At 44.2% G+C, this 21003-nt stretch overlaps 1 protein-coding gene and 1 long non-coding RNA gene across 2 annotated transcripts in view; one reads left to right on the forward strand and one right to left on the reverse strand.

Annotated features, from left to right (window-relative positions):
- Positions 1-21003, forward strand: part of LOC127571953 (uncharacterized) — a 167161-nt gene that overhangs the window by 31794 nt on the left and 114364 nt on the right. The window lies entirely within an intron of this gene.
- Positions 1-21003, reverse strand: part of itpr1b (inositol 1,4,5-trisphosphate receptor, type 1b) — a 440649-nt gene that overhangs the window by 13626 nt on the left and 406020 nt on the right. The window contains 1 exon segment of the mRNA XM_052018719.1: positions 7368-7529. Within this exon segment, the coding sequence (XP_051874679.1) occupies positions 7368-7529 (162 nt within the window).

Genomic DNA, 21003 nt, shown 5'->3' on the forward strand with positions numbered 1-21003 from the left:
TGGCTACATTATCCTTCATATAAAATCAGTTTTCTGCCAGAGATCTTTCTAAAAAAAAAGTGGAATACAATTCATTGATTTATACGCAGAGCACCCGATGAACTCAACAGGTCAGGCAGCATCAATGGAGGGAAATGGACAGTTGACGCTTCGGGTCGAGACCCTTCATCTGGACTTGAAAGTCCAACAGCTTCCGCCTTTAGTTGTTCTTTCCAGTCCAGATGAAGGGTCTCGATCCGAAACATTGACTGCTCGTTTCCCTCTATTGATGCTGCTTGACTCACTGAGTTCCTCCAGTGCTTTGTGCATGTTGCTCCAGATTCCAGCATCTGCAGTCCCTTGTGTCTCCAATACAATTTATTGAATTACTTTTGCCTATCAGATTGACCACCTCCAATAAAAATGTAATAAAAAGTTTGTTATGACTTGTCTTCAGCAAATCTTCACAGGGTGGCTCTTGATTAGTTTGTTTCTGTACATATGGTCACTACTTTCACCCTGAAGTATGAATTATTTGAACTGCCACAAATAACTCTGGTCTAAGACTGTCCAAATTACTTCCCTCCATTTTTAATTAGAAGTTATCCTTCAATCCCACAACAGAAGTTACATTGATAATTGGTTTAAAAAATTACAACCGGGTTTCCATCCCCTCCCTTTCACCTGTAATACTTGTACATTGACTTAGCCATTTTGAGTCCTGTTAACTTCCTCTTAATTCCTTTTTGGAATATCTTTGACTATTGTTCCATTGCCTCCCCCAGGACACATACATTCTCTTTTACCATTATTTGGGAAAAAAAACAACTGCAAAATATTTATTATTTTCATTTTACTTTCATCTTCATTATTTTTGCTGCTTCTCCCAAGAGGTCTTCGCACTTTTAGTTGTTCTTTTACTTTTCACCAGTTTATAAAACTTTCCAATTTCCTTTCATTTTATCAAGACTTTCAAGTTTCCTTTTTATCTTTTCTCAGCTCCTAAGTTAGTTTTTATATTTCTTATTTTCAGAACAAAATATTACCAGTAACAATTTATCATCATGTGTTTATTTGGTTTTAAGCTCTCTGTTTATGCATGGAAATCTACCCTTTGATGTACTCTTTCTTAACCTATATGAAAGTACTATCATATATGGTGTAGTTTCAGCTCTTTCCCTTTAAAGGAAACATTTTTGTTCAGAAATTTGTTTGCATAATAAAAAAAATGCAGTGCTGTTGAAAATCACATAATCTGGAGTAAAGTAACATAGTGCAAGTTTCAGGATGTCTTGGCACTTGTGGGGAAATTTGACTTCTAACCATACAGTAGGATCTTCTTTTGTCCTGATAGCTTTCTTCTGATGCAAAACTCCCCAAATGATGTCAGCAGTAGTGCAACAATGAAAATCTGTCTGGTATGATGCTTTCAAATTCACTTCTCTGAAAAGCAACAGTTCTTCCAACTCATTCAACCACTAGGTTTTACTAACCCTATTTCTCCCAAAACTTTGCTATTTAAAGAGCCAACCCTCAAACTGCATTCTTTGTCCTCACAGAGATGTGACCGCAATTGATGTCAAACACAGCTTCACATGTGCCTGGATTGCTTTACCCTGGATGTCATGGTCAATGTCACTCTCGGCTTGATAGTCCCAGGACTATTCCTCACGACTACTGCTAATTATGCCACATCTCAGAGGTCACTGAAACTCTATGGTCAGCAAGAGACGACTTCATCTACTTTTCATTCAGCCCACAGGAACAGGCAGATTGGGCAGGGCATTTGCCAGATTTGCAGTCTTCCCCGAAACAAAGGCATTCATTGAGGGCACTTAGTCTTTACAAGTCTCTGTGGCAATTTCTGGCCTGGAGCAAACTTGGCTGTATCCCAAACGAGTGGCCCCATGCACAAAAATTACCTCCTTTGGGCACTGTTTTGCACTAGTGCATCCTTCTGACCCATCTCATCATTGTGGCTCCCATTCATTCAGTAGCAACTCTTCCAGCTGCAGGGGAGTGTGTTGCTTATATTGTACATCCCTTTAAGAACCAACTGCAGAGGTCACATATTCTATGCTAACTGCTGGTAGCTGCAAGAACTTGCAACAGATCAATAGAGAATGCTGCACTGAAACTTACAATGTTTCATGGCATTTACACAGGAAAAGCCAACAACATTATTCAATGAACCTCACAGCTGAAGATCTCTGCAACTTTTATAAGCAATGATGGAGTGACCTGCATGATTCTTGATATCATTGAATGGTAGTAAAGCAATGTCTAATCCTGTGTCTAGTCTCTCATGATCTATCATAATTGCTAACATCTCTAATGTGTAACACTTAACCTTCTCCCTTCAGCTTGCTCTCCCTTTCCTAACGGACAGAAATGGCGGACGAACTGAATAAGTATTTTGCATCAGTCTTCACTGTGGAAGACACCAGCAACATGTCAGAAATTCAAGAGAATCGGGGGCAGAAGTGAGTGAAGTCACTATTACTAAGGAGAAGGTGCTTGGGAAACTGAAAGGTCTGAAGGTGGATAAGTCACCTGGACCAGATGGACTACACCCCAGAGTTCTGACAGAGGTAGCTGAAGAGATCATGGAGGCATTAGTAGTGGTCTTTCAAGAATCACTAGATTCAGGAATGGTTCTGGAGGACCAGAAAGTTGCAAATGTCACTCCACTCTTTGAGAGGGGAGGGAGGCAAGAGACAGGAAATTATAGGCCAATTAGCCTGACTTCAGTTGTTGGTAAGATGTTAGGGTCCATTATTTAGGATGAGGTTTTGGGGTACTTGGAAGCACATGATAAAATAGGCCAAAATCAGCATGGTTTCCTTAAGGGGAGACTTTGCCTGAAAAATCTGTTGGAATTCTTTGAGGAAGTAACAGGCAGGATAGACAAAGGAGAGTCAGTGGATGTTGTTTACTTGGATTTTCAGAAGGCCTTTGACAAAGTGCCGCCTATGAGGCTGCTAAACAAGATAGAAACCCATGGTGTTACAGGAAAGGTACTAGCATGGGTAGAAGATTGGCTGGCTGACAGAGAGAAGGCAAAGAGTGGGAATAAAGGGGGCCTTTTCTGGTTGGCTGCCAGTGACTAGTGGTGTTCTGCAGGGGTCAGTGTTGGGTCCGCTACTTTTCACGTTATATGTTAATGATCTGAATGATGGAATTGACGGCTTTGTAGCCAAGTTTGCGGATGATACAAAGATTGGTGGAGGGGCAGGTAGTGTTGAGGAAGCAGGGAGTCTGCAGAGGACTTGGACAGGTTGGGAGAATGGGCAAAGAAGTGGCAGATGGAATACAGCGTAGGGAAGTGTATGGTCATGCACTTTGGTAGAAGGAATAAAGGCGTAGACTATTTTCTAAACAGGGAGTGAATTCAGAAATCGGAGGAGCAAAGGGACTTGGGAGTCCTAGTGCAGGATTCCCTGAAGGTTAACTTGTAGGTTGAGTCGGTAGTAAGGAAGGCAAATGCAATGTTAGCATTCATTTCGAGAGGAATAGAATATAAAAAGCAAGGATATAATGCTGAGGCTTTATAAGGCATTGGTCAGACCACATTTGGAGTACTGTGAGCAATTCTGGGTGCCATATCTAAGGAAGGATGTGCTGGCATTGGAGAGGGTCCAGAGGAGGTTTACAAGAATGATCCCAGGAATGAAAGGGTTAAAAGTGTGAGGAGCATTTGATGGCTCTGGGCCTGCACTCACGAGACTTTAGAAGGACAAGGGGGGATCTCAGTGAAACCTACCGAATATTGAAAGGTCTGGATTGAGTGGACTTGGAGAGGATGTTTCCAGTAGTGGGAGAGTCCAGAACCAGAGGGCACAGCCTCAGAAAAGGACATCCCTTTAGAACAGATATGAGGAGGAATTTCTTTAGCCAGAAGGTGGTGAATCTGTGGAATTCATTGCTTACAGACGGCTGTGGAGGCCAAGTCATCGGGGATATTTAAAGTAGAGGTCCATAGGTTCTTGATTAGTAAGAGTGTCAAAAGTTAGGGGAGAAGGCAGGAGAATGGGGTTGAGAGGGAAAAATAAATCAGCCATGATCGAACGGCAGAGCAGACTTGAAGGGCCGAATGGTCTAATTCTGCTCCAATGTCTTATGGTCTAACTTCCAGTTGCTATTACAGCCATATTAAGGACAGCTCTCTGAAGAAAATACTGATCCAACCCCCAATTCATTCCTTCCTTTCACCTTCTAATGATATCATTTTACCTTACAATTCAGTTGAACCTTATCATTCTATTTAGACAGTTTATTCATCCTTCTCCCTCTCTTTACCCTTCAAGAATTTGTTCACTCTGATATGTTGGTCTAAAGCCTCCCCATTAACCTTACTGCAAGGACATTGGTGTTATTCCAGTTTAGGTAAAGGCAGTGCCTTTGGTTTGGGCTTCCCCAGATCTATAAGGGATGCTCCATGATTGTGAACCCTTTCCTTATCCATGAGTCCTGAAGTCACAGGTAGATCTTTCTTTCCTCATCTTGTCCCGCCTGTGGCACAACTACAAACCAGAGGTTATCAAGGTTCAACTTCCAGTCTGATCCTTAATTTGTTAGATTCCCTTGCAAGGTCTCAAACATACTTCTATCTACAGTACTGGCTTCAACCCATTGGGTAGTCATTGATCAAATAAAGATCTTAAGTGCCTTTTCCTAATGGAACAACCAAATGAACAGGAAAGGGCAATAACTTATCCAATGTACTCACCGACAAGGAGGTGCCTAACATATGAAGTTCACAACAGTAGATCGTTATCAACATAGAGTTAGAGGAGGAAAGGCATTGGATGGATCTTCGGAAAATTCTTTTGAATTAACGTATAATTTAGGGAGCTTATTTGTCATAACAGGCTCTCAGCAATCATTTCCTTTTAAAAACTAGGGGATTATAATTCCCAAAATTTCTTTCTCCCTAGTATAAGAAAACAGTGGTGCATTTTCAGTGCTTGGTTTAGAAGGCAGAAGCAAGAATCCAAAGGGTTAATGCTAGGCAGTACAAAGAGAGTAAAATTACTTTTAGGGAAGTATGTCTGGGTGGAAAATAAAGGGAACCAATCTGCAGGTTCTGTCGCAGTTAACATATCACATGAGGTATAACGTCTTGGTTCTGTCTAGATTATTTGGCAGGTGAAAGAAAGCACAAAACCATTTTTAGCATCGTGAAGACTGACAATTTGAAGATACTTCCTTTTTCCTCTCAAGTGGATTTGGTTTTGTGTTATTTAGAAAAAATGTGGAAACTGAACAGAAAGTCTTTGCAATAGAAATTACTTAAATGAAAGTGATCTCACCAAGTTAGAAACACAGGTGCAGTGCAGCACTGTTAAATTGAATAATTAGCAATGATAACAAAGCCAATCCCAGTGTTAGAAAGTCAAAAAATTGGAAATGCTGGAGATCTGAAATAAGAACAGAAAATGCTAGAAATACTCAGGAGGTCAGGCAGCACCTGTGGAGAGAGGGAACTATTGCCTCAGCTGATGAGTGCATTTAGCATTTTCTGTTTTTACTTCAGGTTTCCAGGTTAGGTCCTTTTAATTGATTGAAAGTTCTATCAGCCTAATTTCTGCTCTCCTTGGCCTTTTATTTAATGGGGAAGCACATTCAGCCCTCTTTAACTGGGTGTCAGTTTGGATCATACTCACCTGCTTCCGAAGGTCTTTAGTTCAATGTACCACAAGGCTGAAACGTTAGGACAGTGCTGCATTGTTAGAGGCACTGTCTTCCAGATTGGAAATTACCAGACCTCAACCACCTGCTTAGGTAGATGTGAAAGACCCAGTGCCGAAAATAAAAAATAGCTAAAGGAGCTCTCCTCAATGTCTTGGTTGACTTTTGTCTATGTCAAAGATGCTCATCTCATTTGAACAAACTGACTAGCAACATCACCACTAAACTCTGAAGATACCTTTCAATATCTTAAGCATGTAAAATGAGCACGAAATAAGTACACATTTCCCATCTTAATCATCATAATTTCAACATGGTCAAACCTGGATAGCTGTGAAATCTCTATAATCAAGTCAAAAACTTCAGGCACGCAATTTTAGACAAAGGGCGATTTGTCATTCGTGGTTTCAAAAGAAAAAAAGGTAAGGTAGCTTCTGCAGCAGGCTGTGCTTCATCAACTCCCATGCTAATTCAGGCGAAATTTATGCCTTGCATTACACTTATCGATTTAATCTTTCAATATTTCCCTGCCTCAACATTCTCCAATGGCAGTTAAGGAAGTTAATTGATGCCTGCTAGCCTTCGTGGGCCAAAGGATGCAGATGACAGACTGTACCCAAACACCAGGCTGAACTTGATCCTATGGTGGGGGTGGTGGGGGGAACAGTTAAATGGAACAGTTTCACATCCACTAAGTACTTCTGCAACAGCTAAAGTCATGATCAGGAGGTTGCAAATAGAACCCTTCATGTGGAAAGCCATGGATGACTATGACCACAGCACAATGACCTATTCAAACACTTTGTTGCTGGACCATTGAGAATTTAGTTTAGAGTCAATTTTCAGTCTTAATAGGGACACATGGAATCCTTGAGAGAATTTATGACATAGGAGGCAGCGATATGACCTGTGGTTTCCATATTTGTCAACCCAATCCCATTTTCCAGCACCAACTTCACAGGTTTGCTGTTCAAGGCTCATCACAAACAGATCCAAATATATTTCTTAATACAGGATTGGAAACACAGAAGGTGAAGATTTAAAGGAGGATCTTTTGGGAGATGTGTTAAGGACCTGGAGAGAGAGCAGCAGAAATTTCTTAGAATGGCACCAACATGAAGGACCACAGTTATGAAGCCATCTGGAAACTTGTAATTATTTTCCTGAGAGCGGAGAAAGTTAAAGGGAGATTTAATTGAGGTATTCAAAAATTATGAAGGGTTTTAATAGAGTCAATTATCAGAAATAGATTCTCACTGCTGGAAGGTCAGTAACCACAGCTTATAGACAAAGAGAGTCTGGGGAGAAGAAAGGGTGGTGGGAGCAATTAAATGGAAATGGATAAATACTCAAAAAGAGAAAGATTTGCAGGGTATTTGGGAGACAAGTTGGACAGCTTGGAAATTTGATGGAACATCAAATGTTCTTTTGAACCACAGAAGCGGCCAATGAGTTGAGTCCAGGCAAACAGGCAGGGTACCTCTTCTAATCAGCAAGCCAAAAGCAAAACTATAGTTGTTGAAAAACTAAAATAACAACAGAAAATGCCGGATATACTCAGCAGCGCACTCCATTTGTTGGTACTTTCCAGATTTTACACTCTCTACCAAGCCTTAGTGGTTTAATCCAGCATTGCATTTACCACCACAATTATTGTTGATAATTCACACGGAGAAACATGAGATGCCACCGTTTACCTGCTCCTTGAGCTCAGACAGTTGGCCAGATAAGTTTGCAACCAGCTTCATTGTAGACTCCAGCTTCTCCTGCAGGTTCCTCAGCTCATTTTGCTCTCCTTCTGCATCACTGCTAACAAGCGACATGGCACGCATACGGGGAAACCAGTCCAGATTCCGTTCCTGAAACAGAAGGAAAGATCAAAGGGTGTAATGAACCTCAGTGTGAAAACTCATAAATGAATGGATGTGCTGGAGAGAACAAAACTCTGTAAGCCTGTCACATTCATGGCACAACCAAAAATACTATTCATATAAAGAAATGCCAATCAGTTCTGATGAAGGGGCCTCAACTTGAAATGTTAACTGTTTCTCTTTCCATGGATGCTACCAGACTTGCTGAGTGTTTCCAGCATTTTCCATTTTTATTTCATATTCCCAAACCCACTGACTTTACCACCTAGAAGGCCAAGAGCAGCAGACACAAGGAATTCCATCATGTGCAAGTTGCTCTCCAATCCATGGACCATATCATCTTGAAAACTTATTTCCTACCCTTCACCATCAATAATTCAAAATCCTGGAACCCTCTACTTAACAGCAGGATCCCCTCCACCATCAGATTTCTGAACAGTCCATAAACCCATGAACACTACCTCGTTATTGTAGCGGTTAGCATAACACTTTACAGCGCCAGCGACCCGGGTTCAATTCCGGTTGCTGTCTGTAAGGAGTTTGTATGTTCTCCCTGTGTCTGCATGGGATTCCTCCGGGTGCTCCGGTTTCCTCCCACATTCCAAAGACGTACGGGTTGGGAAGTTGTGGGCATGCTATGTTGGCGCCAGAAGAGTGGTGACACTTGTGGGCTGCCCCCAGAACACTCTACGCAAAAGATGCATTTCACTGTGTGTTTCAATGTACATGTGACTAAGATATCTTACCTTACTTACCTTACCTTATTCCTCTTTTGCACTATTTGTTTTTGTAACTTATAGTAATTAGTAATTTTTATGTCTTGCACTGTACTGCTGCCTCAAAACAACAAATTTCACGACATACGGCAGTGACAATAAACCTGATTCTGAGGATCACACTCATCAATGGGCTGCAGCTGTTGAAGGAGACAGACTGCCATCACCTTCCAGCATATCTACCAATGGGCAACATATGCCAATCTTCCAACAACAAAGTCTGAGATAGAACTCAGATTGGATTTTTCTTAAGTCAACCATTCCTGCTTGTCTTTATACATTTGATGGAACAAAGTGCAAAATTAAGGACTTGAATACAAAAGAGGAAGCACAACGACACTCCCTTAATGGCTGGTGATCTGCAAGTGCCTCACATTTTCCAAAACACTACCTGGAAAAGCCAGCAACTGAGATCATGATCAGTGACATCAGCCAAACCTCCTCCAGTATCACTCTCTTTGCCAAAAACTGTAAGGTATCTCTTGGTAGATGTTTTTTTTTAATAAAATTCTTCTGATCACGACTTAACCTTTTAAACTCAGGATGCAAAGTTTAAGGGAACCAATGAATACAGGGTTAGTGCAGAGAAATGGTGCCGAGGTAAGAGACCTGCCTTGGCTTTATTGAAGTATCATTACTTGAAACTGTGCAGGCACATGGCAATACAGGAATAGAAAAGTAATTGATCCATACAATTCAAAAAGAAATAACTGCAAGCTTCATCAGTAGATTATCATATGTAAAAATGTTCAAACAAATTGCAGATCCAAAGATGTAACAGAAGGGAGACTGGTGGGCAGGAGAGAGGAAAGGACAAGGGAGAGATGAGTGAGCTCAGAAAATAAGAGAAAGGGAGGGGTGGGAGAATGAAGAGTGGTGGGGTAAGAGAGAGAGAGAGAGGGGGGGCAGGAGAGAGAGAGAGGGGGGGCAGGAGAGAGAGAGAGGGGGGCAGGAGAGAGAGAGAGGGGGGGCAGGAGAGAGAGAGAGGGGGGGCAGGAGAGAGAGAGAGGGGGGGCAGGAGAGAGAGAGAGGGGGGGGCAGGAGAGAGAGAGAGGGGGGGCAGGAGAGAGAGAGGGGGGGGGCAGGAGAGAGAGAGAGGGGGGGGCAGGAGAGAGAGAGAGGGGGGGCAGGAGAGAGAGAGAGGGGGGGCAGGAGAGAGAGAGAGGGGGGGCAGGAGAGAGAGAGAGGGGCAGGAGAGAGAGAGAGGGGCAGGAGAGAGAGAGAGGGGCAGGAGAGAGAGAGAGGGGGGCAGGAGAGAGAGAGAGGGGGGCAGGAGAGAGAGAGAGGGGGGCAGGAGAGAGAGAGAGGGGGGCAGGAGAGAGAGAGAGGGGGGCAGGAGAGAGAGAGAGGGGGGCAGGAGAGAGAGAGAGGGGGGCAGGAGAGAGAGAGGGGCAGGAGAGAGAGAGGGGCAGGAGAGAGAGAGGGGCAGGAGAGAGAGAGAGGGGCAGGAGAGAGAGAGAGGGGCAGGAGAGAGAGAGAGGGGCAGGAGAGAGAGAGAGGGGCAGGAGAGAGAGAGAGGGGCAGGAGAGAGAGGGGGGCAGGAGAGAGGGTCAGATTAAGGACGAGAGAGAGAGAGAGGGTCAGATTAAGGACGAGAGAGAGAGAGAGGGTCAGATTAAGGACGAGAGAGAGAGAGAGGGTCAGATTAAGGACGAGAGAGAGAGAGAGAGAGAGAGAGGGTCAGATTAAGGACGAGAGAGAGAGAGAGAGAGAGGGTCAGATTAAGGACGAGAGAGAGAGAGAGAGAGGGTCAGATTAAGGACGAGAGAGAGAGAGAGAGAGAGGGTCAGATTAAGGACGAGAGAGAGAGAGAGAGAGGGTCAGATTAAGGACGAGAGAGAGAGAGAGAGAGAGAGAGAGGGTCAGATTAAGGACGAGAGAGAGAGAGAGAGAGAGAGAGAGGGTCAGATTAAGGACGAGAGAGAGAGAGAGAGAGAGAGAGAGGGTCAGATTAAGGACGAGAGAGAGAGAGAGAGAGATTAAGGACGAGAGAGAGAGAGAGAGAGATTAAGGACGAGAGAGAGAGAGAGATTAAGGACGAGAGAGAGAGAGAGAGAGAGATTAAGGACGAGAGAGAGAGAGAGAGAGATTAAGGACGAGAGAGAGAGAGAGAGATTAAGGACGAGAGAGAGAGAGAGAGAGAGATTAAGGACGAGAGAGAGAGAGAGAGAGAGATTAAGGACGAGAGAGAGAGAGATAGAGAGAGAGAGATTAAGGACGAGAGAGAGAGAGATAGAGAGAGAGAGATTAAGGACGAGAGAGAGAGAGAGAGAGATTAAGGACGAGAGAGAGAGAGAGAGAGGGGGGGTAGAGAGAGAGAGAGGGGGGGTAGAGAGAGAGAGGGGGGGTAGAGAGAGAGAGAGGGGGGGGTAGAGAGAGAGAGAGGGGGGGTAGAGAGAGAGAGAGGGGGGGTAGAGAGAGAGAGAGGGGGGGTAGAGAGAGAGAGAGGGGGGGTAGAGAGAGAGAGAGGGGGGGTAGAGAGAGAGAGAGGGGGGGGTAGAGAGAGAGAGAGGGGGGGTAGAGAGAGAGAGAGGGAGGGGTAGAGAGAGAGGGAGGGGTAGAGAGAGAGGGAGGGGTAGAGAGAGAGGGAGGGGGAGAGAGAGAGGGAGGGGTAGAGAGAGAGGGAGGGGTAGAGAGAGAGGGAGGGGTAGAGAGAGAGGGAGGGGTAGAGAGAGAGGGAGGGGTAGAGAGAGAGGGAGGGGTAGAGAGAGAGGGAGGGGTAGAGAGAGAGGGAGGGGTAGAGAGAGAGGGAGGGGTAGAGAGAGAGGGAGGGGTAGAGAGAGAGGGAGGGGTAGAGAGAGAGGGAGGGGTAGAGAGAGAGGGAGGGGTAGAGAGAGAGGGAGAGGGGTAGAGAGAGGGAGAGGGGTAGAGAGAGGGAGAGGGGTAGAGAGAGGGGGAGGGGTAGAGAGAGGGGGAGGGGTAGAGAGAGGGGGAGGGGTAGAGAGAGGGGGAGGGGTAGAGAGAGGGAGGGGTAGAGAGAGAGAATAGAGAGAGAGGGAGGGGTAGAGAGAGGGAGGGGTAGAGAGAGGGAGGGGTAGAGAGAGGGAGGGGTAGAGAGAGGGAGGGGTAGAGAGAGGGAGGGGTAGAGAGAGGGAGGGGTAGAGAGAGGGAGGGGTAGAGAGAGGGAGGGGTAGAGAGAGGGAGGGGTAGAGAGAGGGAGGGGTAGAGAGAGGGAGGGGTAGAGAGAGGGAGGGGTAGAGAGAGGGAGGGGTAGAGAGAGGGAGGGGTAGAGAGAGGGAGGGGTAGAGAGAGGGAGGGGTAGAGAGAGGGAGGGGTAGAGAGAGGGAGGGGTAGAGAGAGGGAGGGGTAGAGAGAGGGAGGGGTAGAGAGAGGGAGGGGTAGAGAGAGGGAGGGGGTAGAGAGAGGGAGGGGGTAGAGAGAGGGAGGGGGTAGAGAGAGGGAGGGGTAGAGAGAGAGAGGGGTAGAGAGAGAGAGAGGGGTAGAGAGAGAGAGAGGGGTAGAGAGAGAGAGGGGGGTAGAGAGAGAGAGGGGGGGGTAGAGAGAGAGAGAGAGGGGGGTAGAGAGAGAGAGAGGGGGGGAGAGAGAGAGAGAGGGGGGGAGAGAGAGAGAGGGGGGGAGAGAGAGAAGGGGGGGGAGAGAGAGAGGGGGGGGAGAGAGAGAGGGGGGGAGAGAGAGAGAGAGGGGGTAGAGAGAGGGGGTAGAGAGAGAGAGAGGGGGTAGAGAGACAGAGGGGGGTAGAGAGAGAGAGAGGGGGTAGAGAGAGAGAGAGGGGGTAGAGAGAGAGAGAGGGGGTAGAGAGAGAGAGGGGGGTAGAGAGAGAGGGGGGGTAGAGAGAGAGGGGGGTAGAGAGAGAGAGGGGGGTGTGCGCAGGGGGTATAGAGGGGCAGGGTGGCTGGGGGCTGGTTGGACATTTGGGGTTCTGGGCAAGGGGGGGAAGGGGGTGTGTGGAAGGCGGAACCAGGGCCGATGGGGTGTTGGGGTGAGGGGTGGTGGGGAGGAGGGGTGGCAACAACAACTACTTCACACTCACTGTCTTCAAGACCAAGGAATTGATTGTGGACTTCAGGAAGGGGAAGTCGGGAGAAGCCACACCCGTCCTCATTGAGGGTCAGTGATGGAAAGAGTGAGCAGGTTCAAATTCTTGGGCGTCGACGTCCTGGGCCCAACACACTGATGCAATCACGAATAAGGTATGCCAGCGGCTTTACCTTGTTGGGTGTTTGAGGAGATTTGGTACGTCATGAAAGACTCTTACAAATATCTACAGATATATGGTGGAGAGCATTTTCCACTAATTATTTAATTTTGTAATTTATCGATTTGTGTCTTTGCGCTGTACTGCTGCCACAGAACAACAAATTTCATATCATATGTTACTACTAAGAAATCTAAATCTGATTCTGATTGTTCAACAGGTACAAAAGGACTACCTGCAAGTTCATTTCACCTTTTGCCTTGTCTGAATAATCTTTTCCCCTCAATGCTGCTATCAAAGGTGGTGCCACCACTGGCTTCTTCCTGCACCCCATTCACAAAGCTAAGCTGACGACTTGTTGCAGGAATTTTCACCACCCAGCATACCTCCAGTCCTGCATTCGGAGCGTGATTAATGGAAGCAGAAGTAGGCCACTTGGTCCCTCATGCCTGCTCCTGCCAGTCAACAAAACCATGGTAGGCACCATTTCCCTGCATTGACCCCATATTCCTCAATTCCCTTATTATCCAAAAATCTTCCAGTCTTGCCTTAAATATACTCAGTGACTGAGCCTCCAGAGTCCTCTTGGGCAGAACCTTCCAAAAGTTACATTCCTCTTCGGGTGAAGACATTTTTTTTTCAGTTCTACCCTGAACAGCCTGCCCCTTATTTTGAGATGTGACCCTTGGTTCTGGACACTGCAGTCAGCGGAAACCTTACCCCTACATTTACTCAAACAAGCCCCTAAAGACTGTACATTTCGGAGATTACTCTTCTTTCTTCTAAAAATTGGTTTATTATTGTCACATGTACCGAGGTACAGTGAAAAATTGTTTTGCATGCTCTCCATACAGATCATTTTATCACATCATTACATCGAGATAGTACAAGGGAAAAACAATAACAGAATGCAGAAGATAGTGTTACAGTTACAGAGAAAGTGCAGTGCAGGATGACAATAAGGTGGAAAGCCATGACGCAGTAGACTGTGCGGTCAAGACTTCATCTTTATTGTACAAGAGGTCCGTTTAGTGGTCTTGCGACAGTGGGTAGAAGTTGTCCTTGAGCCTCATGGCATGTGCTTTCAGGCTTTTGTATTTTCTGTCTGATGTGGGGTGTGGTTGGGGGGGTGGTGGTGGTGGAGAAGAGAGAATGTCCAAGGTGGGAAGGGTCTTTGATCATGTTGGCTGCTTTACCAAGGAAGCAAGATGTGTAGACAAAGTCCACAACTTGAGAGTAGAGTATAGATCCACTCTGCTTAATTTCCCCTCATATATACACCTGCCATTGCAGGAGTCACTCTGAGGAACCTTTGCTGCACTCCCATCCAAGTATATGCTTCCCTTGATATCAAGACCAGACTGTGCACAATATTCCAGATGTGATCTCACCAGGGCTCCTAGTCTGGGATCCGGCAGATTATCTTTGGTAATAATCAGTTTTAATTTACACGCTTTGATTTTAATTCAGCACTGGTGATGTGCTGTTTGAGAGAAATCAAAATTAAATTTAGCTTATTTAGACCCATGAGAAAAATGGGCTCTTACATGAGAAGATTGACTCATACTACTCAGTACCTACTGATATGACCGAGTAACTTGGGGACTGCAACGTTATTACACCTTTGACAGATGAACAGAATAAAGGTGGAAATTACTCAGCTGTCACATGAGCTAAACCAAAGTGGCACAAGTGCGTTATTCCCCGTTTCCAAAATTTGGTTCCGCTGATTTCAATTGACTATTTGCATTTTATGCATGCAGTAGCAAAATCCTACCTACCCCAATATCTTTTGTGCTCTATTCACAAGCAGACCAAGGAAATAGTCTGCAAGACTAGACTAAATATGAATTCAAAGCTGTTTATATTAAAGATAGCAAGCAAACACAATGAACAATGACGGAATTTGCTTAATTCACCTGATCAAACACCTATTAATTAATAACATAAAATACTGACAACTTTCTCATGTTAGTGGGTTGCCTTGCCTTTCTTAAAGCAACATCTACTATCTCACTTCCTCACCCAACCTGTGCTGGGTGGGCCCAAATCCCTTGCAGCTTCCTGTATATAAAACAGGGAGACCCTGTGTGCCCCTGTTCAGTCTTCAGGAAGGTCCTGTGCCACATAAACCTTGCCATGTACTCTGACCAGGAACCGTCCTACAAAGAAGGTGTAAATCATTTGTTGATTATTGAGTGAGGCTGATGAACAGCTTACCCTTTCATTAACTTTCGTCATGGTGCTTTGTGTGTGGAAAATATGTGAAAAGGCATCCTTTCATTTATTTTAATAAAGGCAACTGCATAAAATCCCAGAATGTGTCAGAGTGATTGGTCAACATCTGAAAAATTTTTGTTTTGGAGTGATCAGTGTGTTTTTGGCAAGGCCAATAGTTCTTGACCATCCTTAATTGCCTTTAGGAGAAAGTGCGAGAAACCCTCTTGAATTGCTGCAGTCCTTCTGGTGAAGATACTCCCCCCGTGCTGTTGGGAAGGGAGACCCAGTGATGATGAAAGAACTGCTCTGCATTTCCAAAGTCAGGATGGTGTGCGGACTTGGAGGGGAGCAATCTTGCAGTGACCAAATTTAGCACCTAGATTGATGCTGGGAGGTCTTTGCAGTGTTGTCCTTTTTTTCTGTTTCAGTGCAGTGGTTATGATACAGCTGAGTGGCTTGTAAGGCCATTTCTGAGAGCAGTTAAAAAATCAAAAAAACATTGTTGCAGGTCTGGAGTCACGCAAGCCTGAAACACATTAGTGAACTAGATGGGTTTTTGTGACAAGCAGGCAATTCTACTAATGACTAGTCCTTTTTTAAATTCCAGATTACGAGGAGCATTTACATTCCACAGCTGCCATGGTGGGATTTTAACTTGCCTGTCTGGATCATAAGTGCAGGCCTTTGGGTAACTAGTCTGGTTATTTAACCACTGCACCACAATGCTAGCCAAAGGGCAGCACTTAATAAGAGCAGTGTTTTTCATCAGGAGAAATACTGCTACGTCTGTGCTGGAACTGGGATGAAAATTACCTCCCATCACATCATATAACCTGGAATAACAGGTGTTCACCAGATCACTGGCAGTCTTTGCAGAATGGCTAGGAATTGGTTTCAGCAATGTCAACACCCTCTACTGCATTAAGGAAGCAAATACAAAAGCATTTGGTGCTGTTTACACAACTTTGGATGACCTTACAACACCCTGTAGATTAAATTCTGTCCAACAGCCAATGGAAATTAATTCCATCTTTGTCTACAAAGGGTTGCCGTGTAGCTCAGATGCTGGCAACTTAACTTCAGCGTGCAAGTACAATTCCTTTGAACATCTTTGGGTGATAGCACATATCAGGTGACAGCTGCATGTTGGTGTCAATGGATGTGAAAATCTGGCACCACTGGGATATTTCCCACTTTAATCGCTACCAACCAGATTTCATCCTTTTATATTCTTGAGTCAAGATTCTTGAGAGAAGGTTGGAAAGAATAACCAATAGAGCTTGTTAAATGCTGGGGAAATAGCCAGAACACATCACATGCAAGGGAGTCATACCCCCTTTCACATCCATCTTCCCTCCACAACCCTTCCTAACAAAATGTACAGACTACACGTACAAGGCGGCAAGCTGAAACAACATTGAAGTTCTTGGGGCCCTTTGCAATCTCACACTGACAAGAATTCTAATCTTATGCAAGCTATTAATATTATAAGTGCACAATAATGCAAGTGCCAGCTCCTTTAAAAATCATACACACACCCTTAACTGCTCCTAGCATTATCATACAAAACAAAAGAATTAGCAAACCTTCTGAGTAGGCCATCAATAACCTCCCCAAGACACCCAATGTCCTATTATGCAGAAACATTTTATTGGCACTTGAAGCTACACAACTGTTTTTTGGGATCATTGTTCAGTAGCTTTGTTCAACATTTGAGCACAGAGGGGCTATGAAATAAATTGATACCGCAGAATCTGACTCGGAGCCACAAGGGTTTTCATCTACTAACTCTAAGGAACAATAATTATGATTGGATTCACTTAATTCAATCACTACAACTTGACTTCATGAAAAAACAAAAATATACTCTTATGGTCCCCAGATTGTCATCATGGAATAGTGGTATCCAACTTCAGTCTACAGTTATCCTACCATGAGCAGCCAAAACAGCAATCTCTCCTTATTGATAAGCCATGCATCTTAAACCAGAAATAGAGAGGGGAAATATTAGGCTCCCACATAAAATTAATTCTTTGCTGCTGTGTTCAATATATCAGTTAACACCAAGTCCATAGCTTGCTGAAAGTGGTGATGTAGGTAGATCAGGCAGTGAACAGGGTATTTGGCATGCTTGCCTTCATAAGTTGAGGCATTGAGCGTAAGAGTTGGGATGTCATGTTGCAGTTGTACAAAACATTGCTTTGATTATATTTGAAGTATTGCATACAGTTCTGGTCACCACACTACAGGAAGGATGTGGTAGCAATGGAGAGTGCAGAAGAGATTCACCAGAATGTTGTTTGAAATGGAGGGCTTTATTTATCTGGGGAAATTGGATAGGCTAGGTGTATCCTCAAAATAAATTATTCTCCCTTAATATACCACAATTTAATGGAGGTGGTTTATAAACTTGAGGGGTATAGATAGTCTTTTTCCCAGGGCAGGAAAGTCTAGAACCAGAGGGCACAGGTTTGAGATGAGAGAAGGGAGAAATTTAAAGGAGATCCAAAAGGCAAGTTTTTTCACACAAAGTATGTGGTTATCTGGAACGAGCTGCCTGAGGTGGTGGTAGAGGCAAATTCTATTACAACTTTTAAAGGCATTTGGATAGGTAGATAGGAAAGGCAAAGGATACAGGCCTAATGCAGGCAAGTGGGATTAGAGTAGCTAGGTATCATGGTCGGCATAGCTGAAATGGGCCAAAAGGGCCTGTTTCTGAGCTATACAAGCCTGTGGTGCAACCTTCACAATACTGCTGACTCAAGTAACAATACAAGAAGCCTATAGTGATATTGACAACAGGCCGTTTTCTCAATTTTTGTTTCATGAAACTACTCGCCCTTAAGGTTTGTAACAGGACCTCTGAAACTGGAACGGTCTAATTTTTTTTCTTCAATTTCAATGAAATGAGTTTCAGAAGAGCGGTACAATGTGCTACTGCTACTGACTAGAGATGAACTTCTCACCACGCAATTTCTGCCATTTAAATCGATCCGCTCAATCAGAGAGATCTCCCTTTTCTTTTCCTTCCCTCTCATCAGAACTTAAAATCAAATAGTCTCTGAAATCTTCCAGCTGTGATAAAAGATCATAAATCTGAAACCTTAACTGTTTCTCTGCAGAAGATGTCTGATTAGCTGAGTATTTCCAGCACTTTCTGCTTTAATTTCAGACTTATGCAATTTGCAATTTAAAAAAACTATTCAATTCACAACTTGGAGATATTAATGTAATTTAAGTCTGGAGACAACACATTCTATAGTTTTGCCTTTGAGAATCTACCTAGCATACGCAAGCTGATAAGATGGAAGTTCAGTTAAAGGACTCTTCTTCCACAAAGAAATCACTATTAGTTCCACATTCACGTGGTTGAGTGTCATTTGCTCATGATTTAGTTGTTAGATTTGGTTTGTGTCATGAGAGGAGATGAATTTAAATGGAGATCATAAGGACCAGATCAATTTGAAAGCCATTAGGGGCAGAGATGGGAGCACTGTGGACCTGCAATACAACACTAATCCATTACACAAAGTGATGAAGGGAGACAGCCCCTACCTTTACAAGTGTTGGTCTTATTTCCAGCCTGGGGGATGGTGAAAGGGAGAAAAAAATATGGACAATGGGTGAGTGACTCTACCATAAGGGAACTCTAGATTTGCAGGGCACACTGTCACATCTTCAGCTTATGTTTAAATGCCTTTAGAGAGCAATAGTAGTTAAACATGTATCGATAGTTCAAAGGTTGTTACACAAGTCATGTGATCAGAATGTCTCAGAAGCAGCAATTCTGCCGAGCTCATTTTTGAATACCAAATGTACAGGACAAGCACACCAGGATGCAGACACCCTTTTGAACTCCCACATACCAATGTTATTGTGTGCTGTCTGATTAAGCCCTCCCACTCTCTCTGCTTGCAAGCCCGAGCAGAGTGATTAAAAACCAGTAGACAACCCTCCCCTTTCCCGGCAGCAGATGACTTTGCTAAAAGACCAGAGAAAAGCCACAAGAGGAAGTCGGCTCACCACAATTCCAGGCTTGGGTGAGCTGCTGCGTGGTAGAAAAAAAAAGTTGGAAAAATCCCCAGAACGCAACATATGTTTACAGATGTGGGGGCGGGTTAACCAGGCTGTTTTTCACTCCACAGCGTGGGATTACTTGGCAGCTGCCACAGTTGCTCAGCTTGTCTGATGCATGATTATAGAGGAACCTTCTTCAATACATGGGTCTAATTTCTTTCCAGTAACTCAACAATTACTTGGAAAAATACAAATAGCTTAGCTGTTTTGCAATGTAACACCCACTTTCCACCATCTATTCTATCCCACACTGACCTGCTGCCCCTCCCATCCCTCTCCTCCAGCCACCCACATACTAAAACTCGGGATGGAAGGAATCATACAATTCTGACCATAAATTATGTCAATACTGAACTTTTAGGGTTTGGATCAAGAATTAGTGCAAATGAAAAGAACTTTGGCAGTTAGAAGAAAATTTTTCATTTTTAAATTGTCACCATTTTTGGAAAAGAAGTCACAGTGAGCAAAACAAAAATCACCTCATTCAAATTTCTTGCAGAAATTTGGAGATATTATGCATGTTTGACCCATTGACCAATTTATTAGAAATATACATCTTGATCAGATACTTCTGAAAGTTATAGCTCAACCCCCCCAGAGGGGAAGAGGGATAAGGTACCAACCAGTGTGGTACTAAGTCACTAGAAGAAGGCAAGTTCTGGATCCCAGCTCCTGTATGTGCCAAGCTGGCTGAAATATCGAGAGTGGGGCAGAAGAAATCAGCCAAGGTTTCTTTTTCTAATCTAACAACCCCTGTTGGGAAGTGTGTATAGATGGTGACAGGAATTAACTTGACAATACCACCTCCTGACATACACCATTCAGGCTATATGCTGTCCTTTTGGTCGTGGTAGGCAGTGGATGGGTGCTCAGATGTTCAGGGAATATTAGTCAGGCAAAGGATCAAAAGGAAAGAATGGCTGAAGTGGAGACGTGCAGTGGGGGGGGGGGGGGGTGGGTGAGAGAAAAACATTGCGTAATTGCAGAAAAGATTAACGAGAATCTTGCCAGGACTCGAGGGACTGAGTTACAGAGAGAGGTTGAGCAAGCTTGGACTTTATTCCTTGGAGTGTAGGAGACTTAGGGATGACCTTAGAGGTGTATAAAATCATGAGGGGCATAAATAGGGTAAATGCATACAGCCTTCTTGCCAGGGTTGGGGAATCAAGAAATAGAGGGTAGGTTTAAGGTGAGATGGGAGAGGTTTAACAGGAACCCGAGGGGCTATTTTTCACCCAGAGGGTGGTTAGTATATAGAATGATCTGCTGGAGGAAGTGGTTGAGGCAGGTACATTAACAGCATTTAAAAGGCATTTGGACAGATACATGGATAGGAAAGGTTTAGAGGGATGTGGGCCAAACGCAGGTGAATGGGACTAGCTTGGATGGCCATCTTGGTTGGAATGCACTGGTTGGGCTGAAGGGGCTGTTTCCGTGCTCTATGACACCATAAAACGTTTCATATAGAGGGATTGCTTATGGTGTACTCATTGTCAATAACTGGAATCCCTATCAACCACCACTGGTTGAGAATCAGGAGGCTTACCATCTCTGTGGCAGAGGCAATTGTGTTGGGCAATAAATATTGCTGTGCCAGTGATGTCTAAATGCCATGAGTGAATATGTAACCTTAAAAAAAAACATTCCTATGATGAGACTTCAGACAGTAGCACAGCAAAGGTGCAGAACTGCAAAAGGTAGGCAGGGTGCGACTTCCTCGACTGTCACCAATTTAACCAGGGCCGTCGATTGTAGGCATGAGAAACTGAAAACACAGGGGTTTCATTTAGTTTTTCTTCTCCTCCTTCTCCCACACGCCCTCCCCCAGTCTCAAACTGAAAAGTGGTCAGAAATGACAAGAATAAAAACTTCAAGTTGAAAGGTTAGAAGATCAACTGTAGAAAGCAGGTTAGTGAGAGGCAAGATCAATGCATTCAGTTCAGGGGGAAAAAAAAATCACCTATTTGTAAAGCTAAAGATCATGCTGGCCAATTGATAGTCATGTGCTTCTCGACGTCTTTTTATAGACACTTCTAAAATATTTTTTATGCAAATTCAACATAAAACATTTGACAATATGTTTCAGAAAGGCTTTTTGTTTCACTAAGGTGGGAGTAAAGTTTGCCATTCAGTACAGGGGTTGGGGAACAGTTGACTGGTATTCAAATACCCAAGAACACCACAACAGGAACCAGTTTAGGAGGTATTTTTCTGCTTTAAGGAGTGGCTATAT

This window comes from Pristis pectinata, chromosome 6 (genome assembly GCF_009764475.1).
Source record: "Pristis pectinata isolate sPriPec2 chromosome 6, sPriPec2.1.pri, whole genome shotgun sequence".
Taxonomy (NCBI): domain Eukaryota; kingdom Metazoa; phylum Chordata; class Chondrichthyes; order Rhinopristiformes; family Pristidae; genus Pristis; species Pristis pectinata.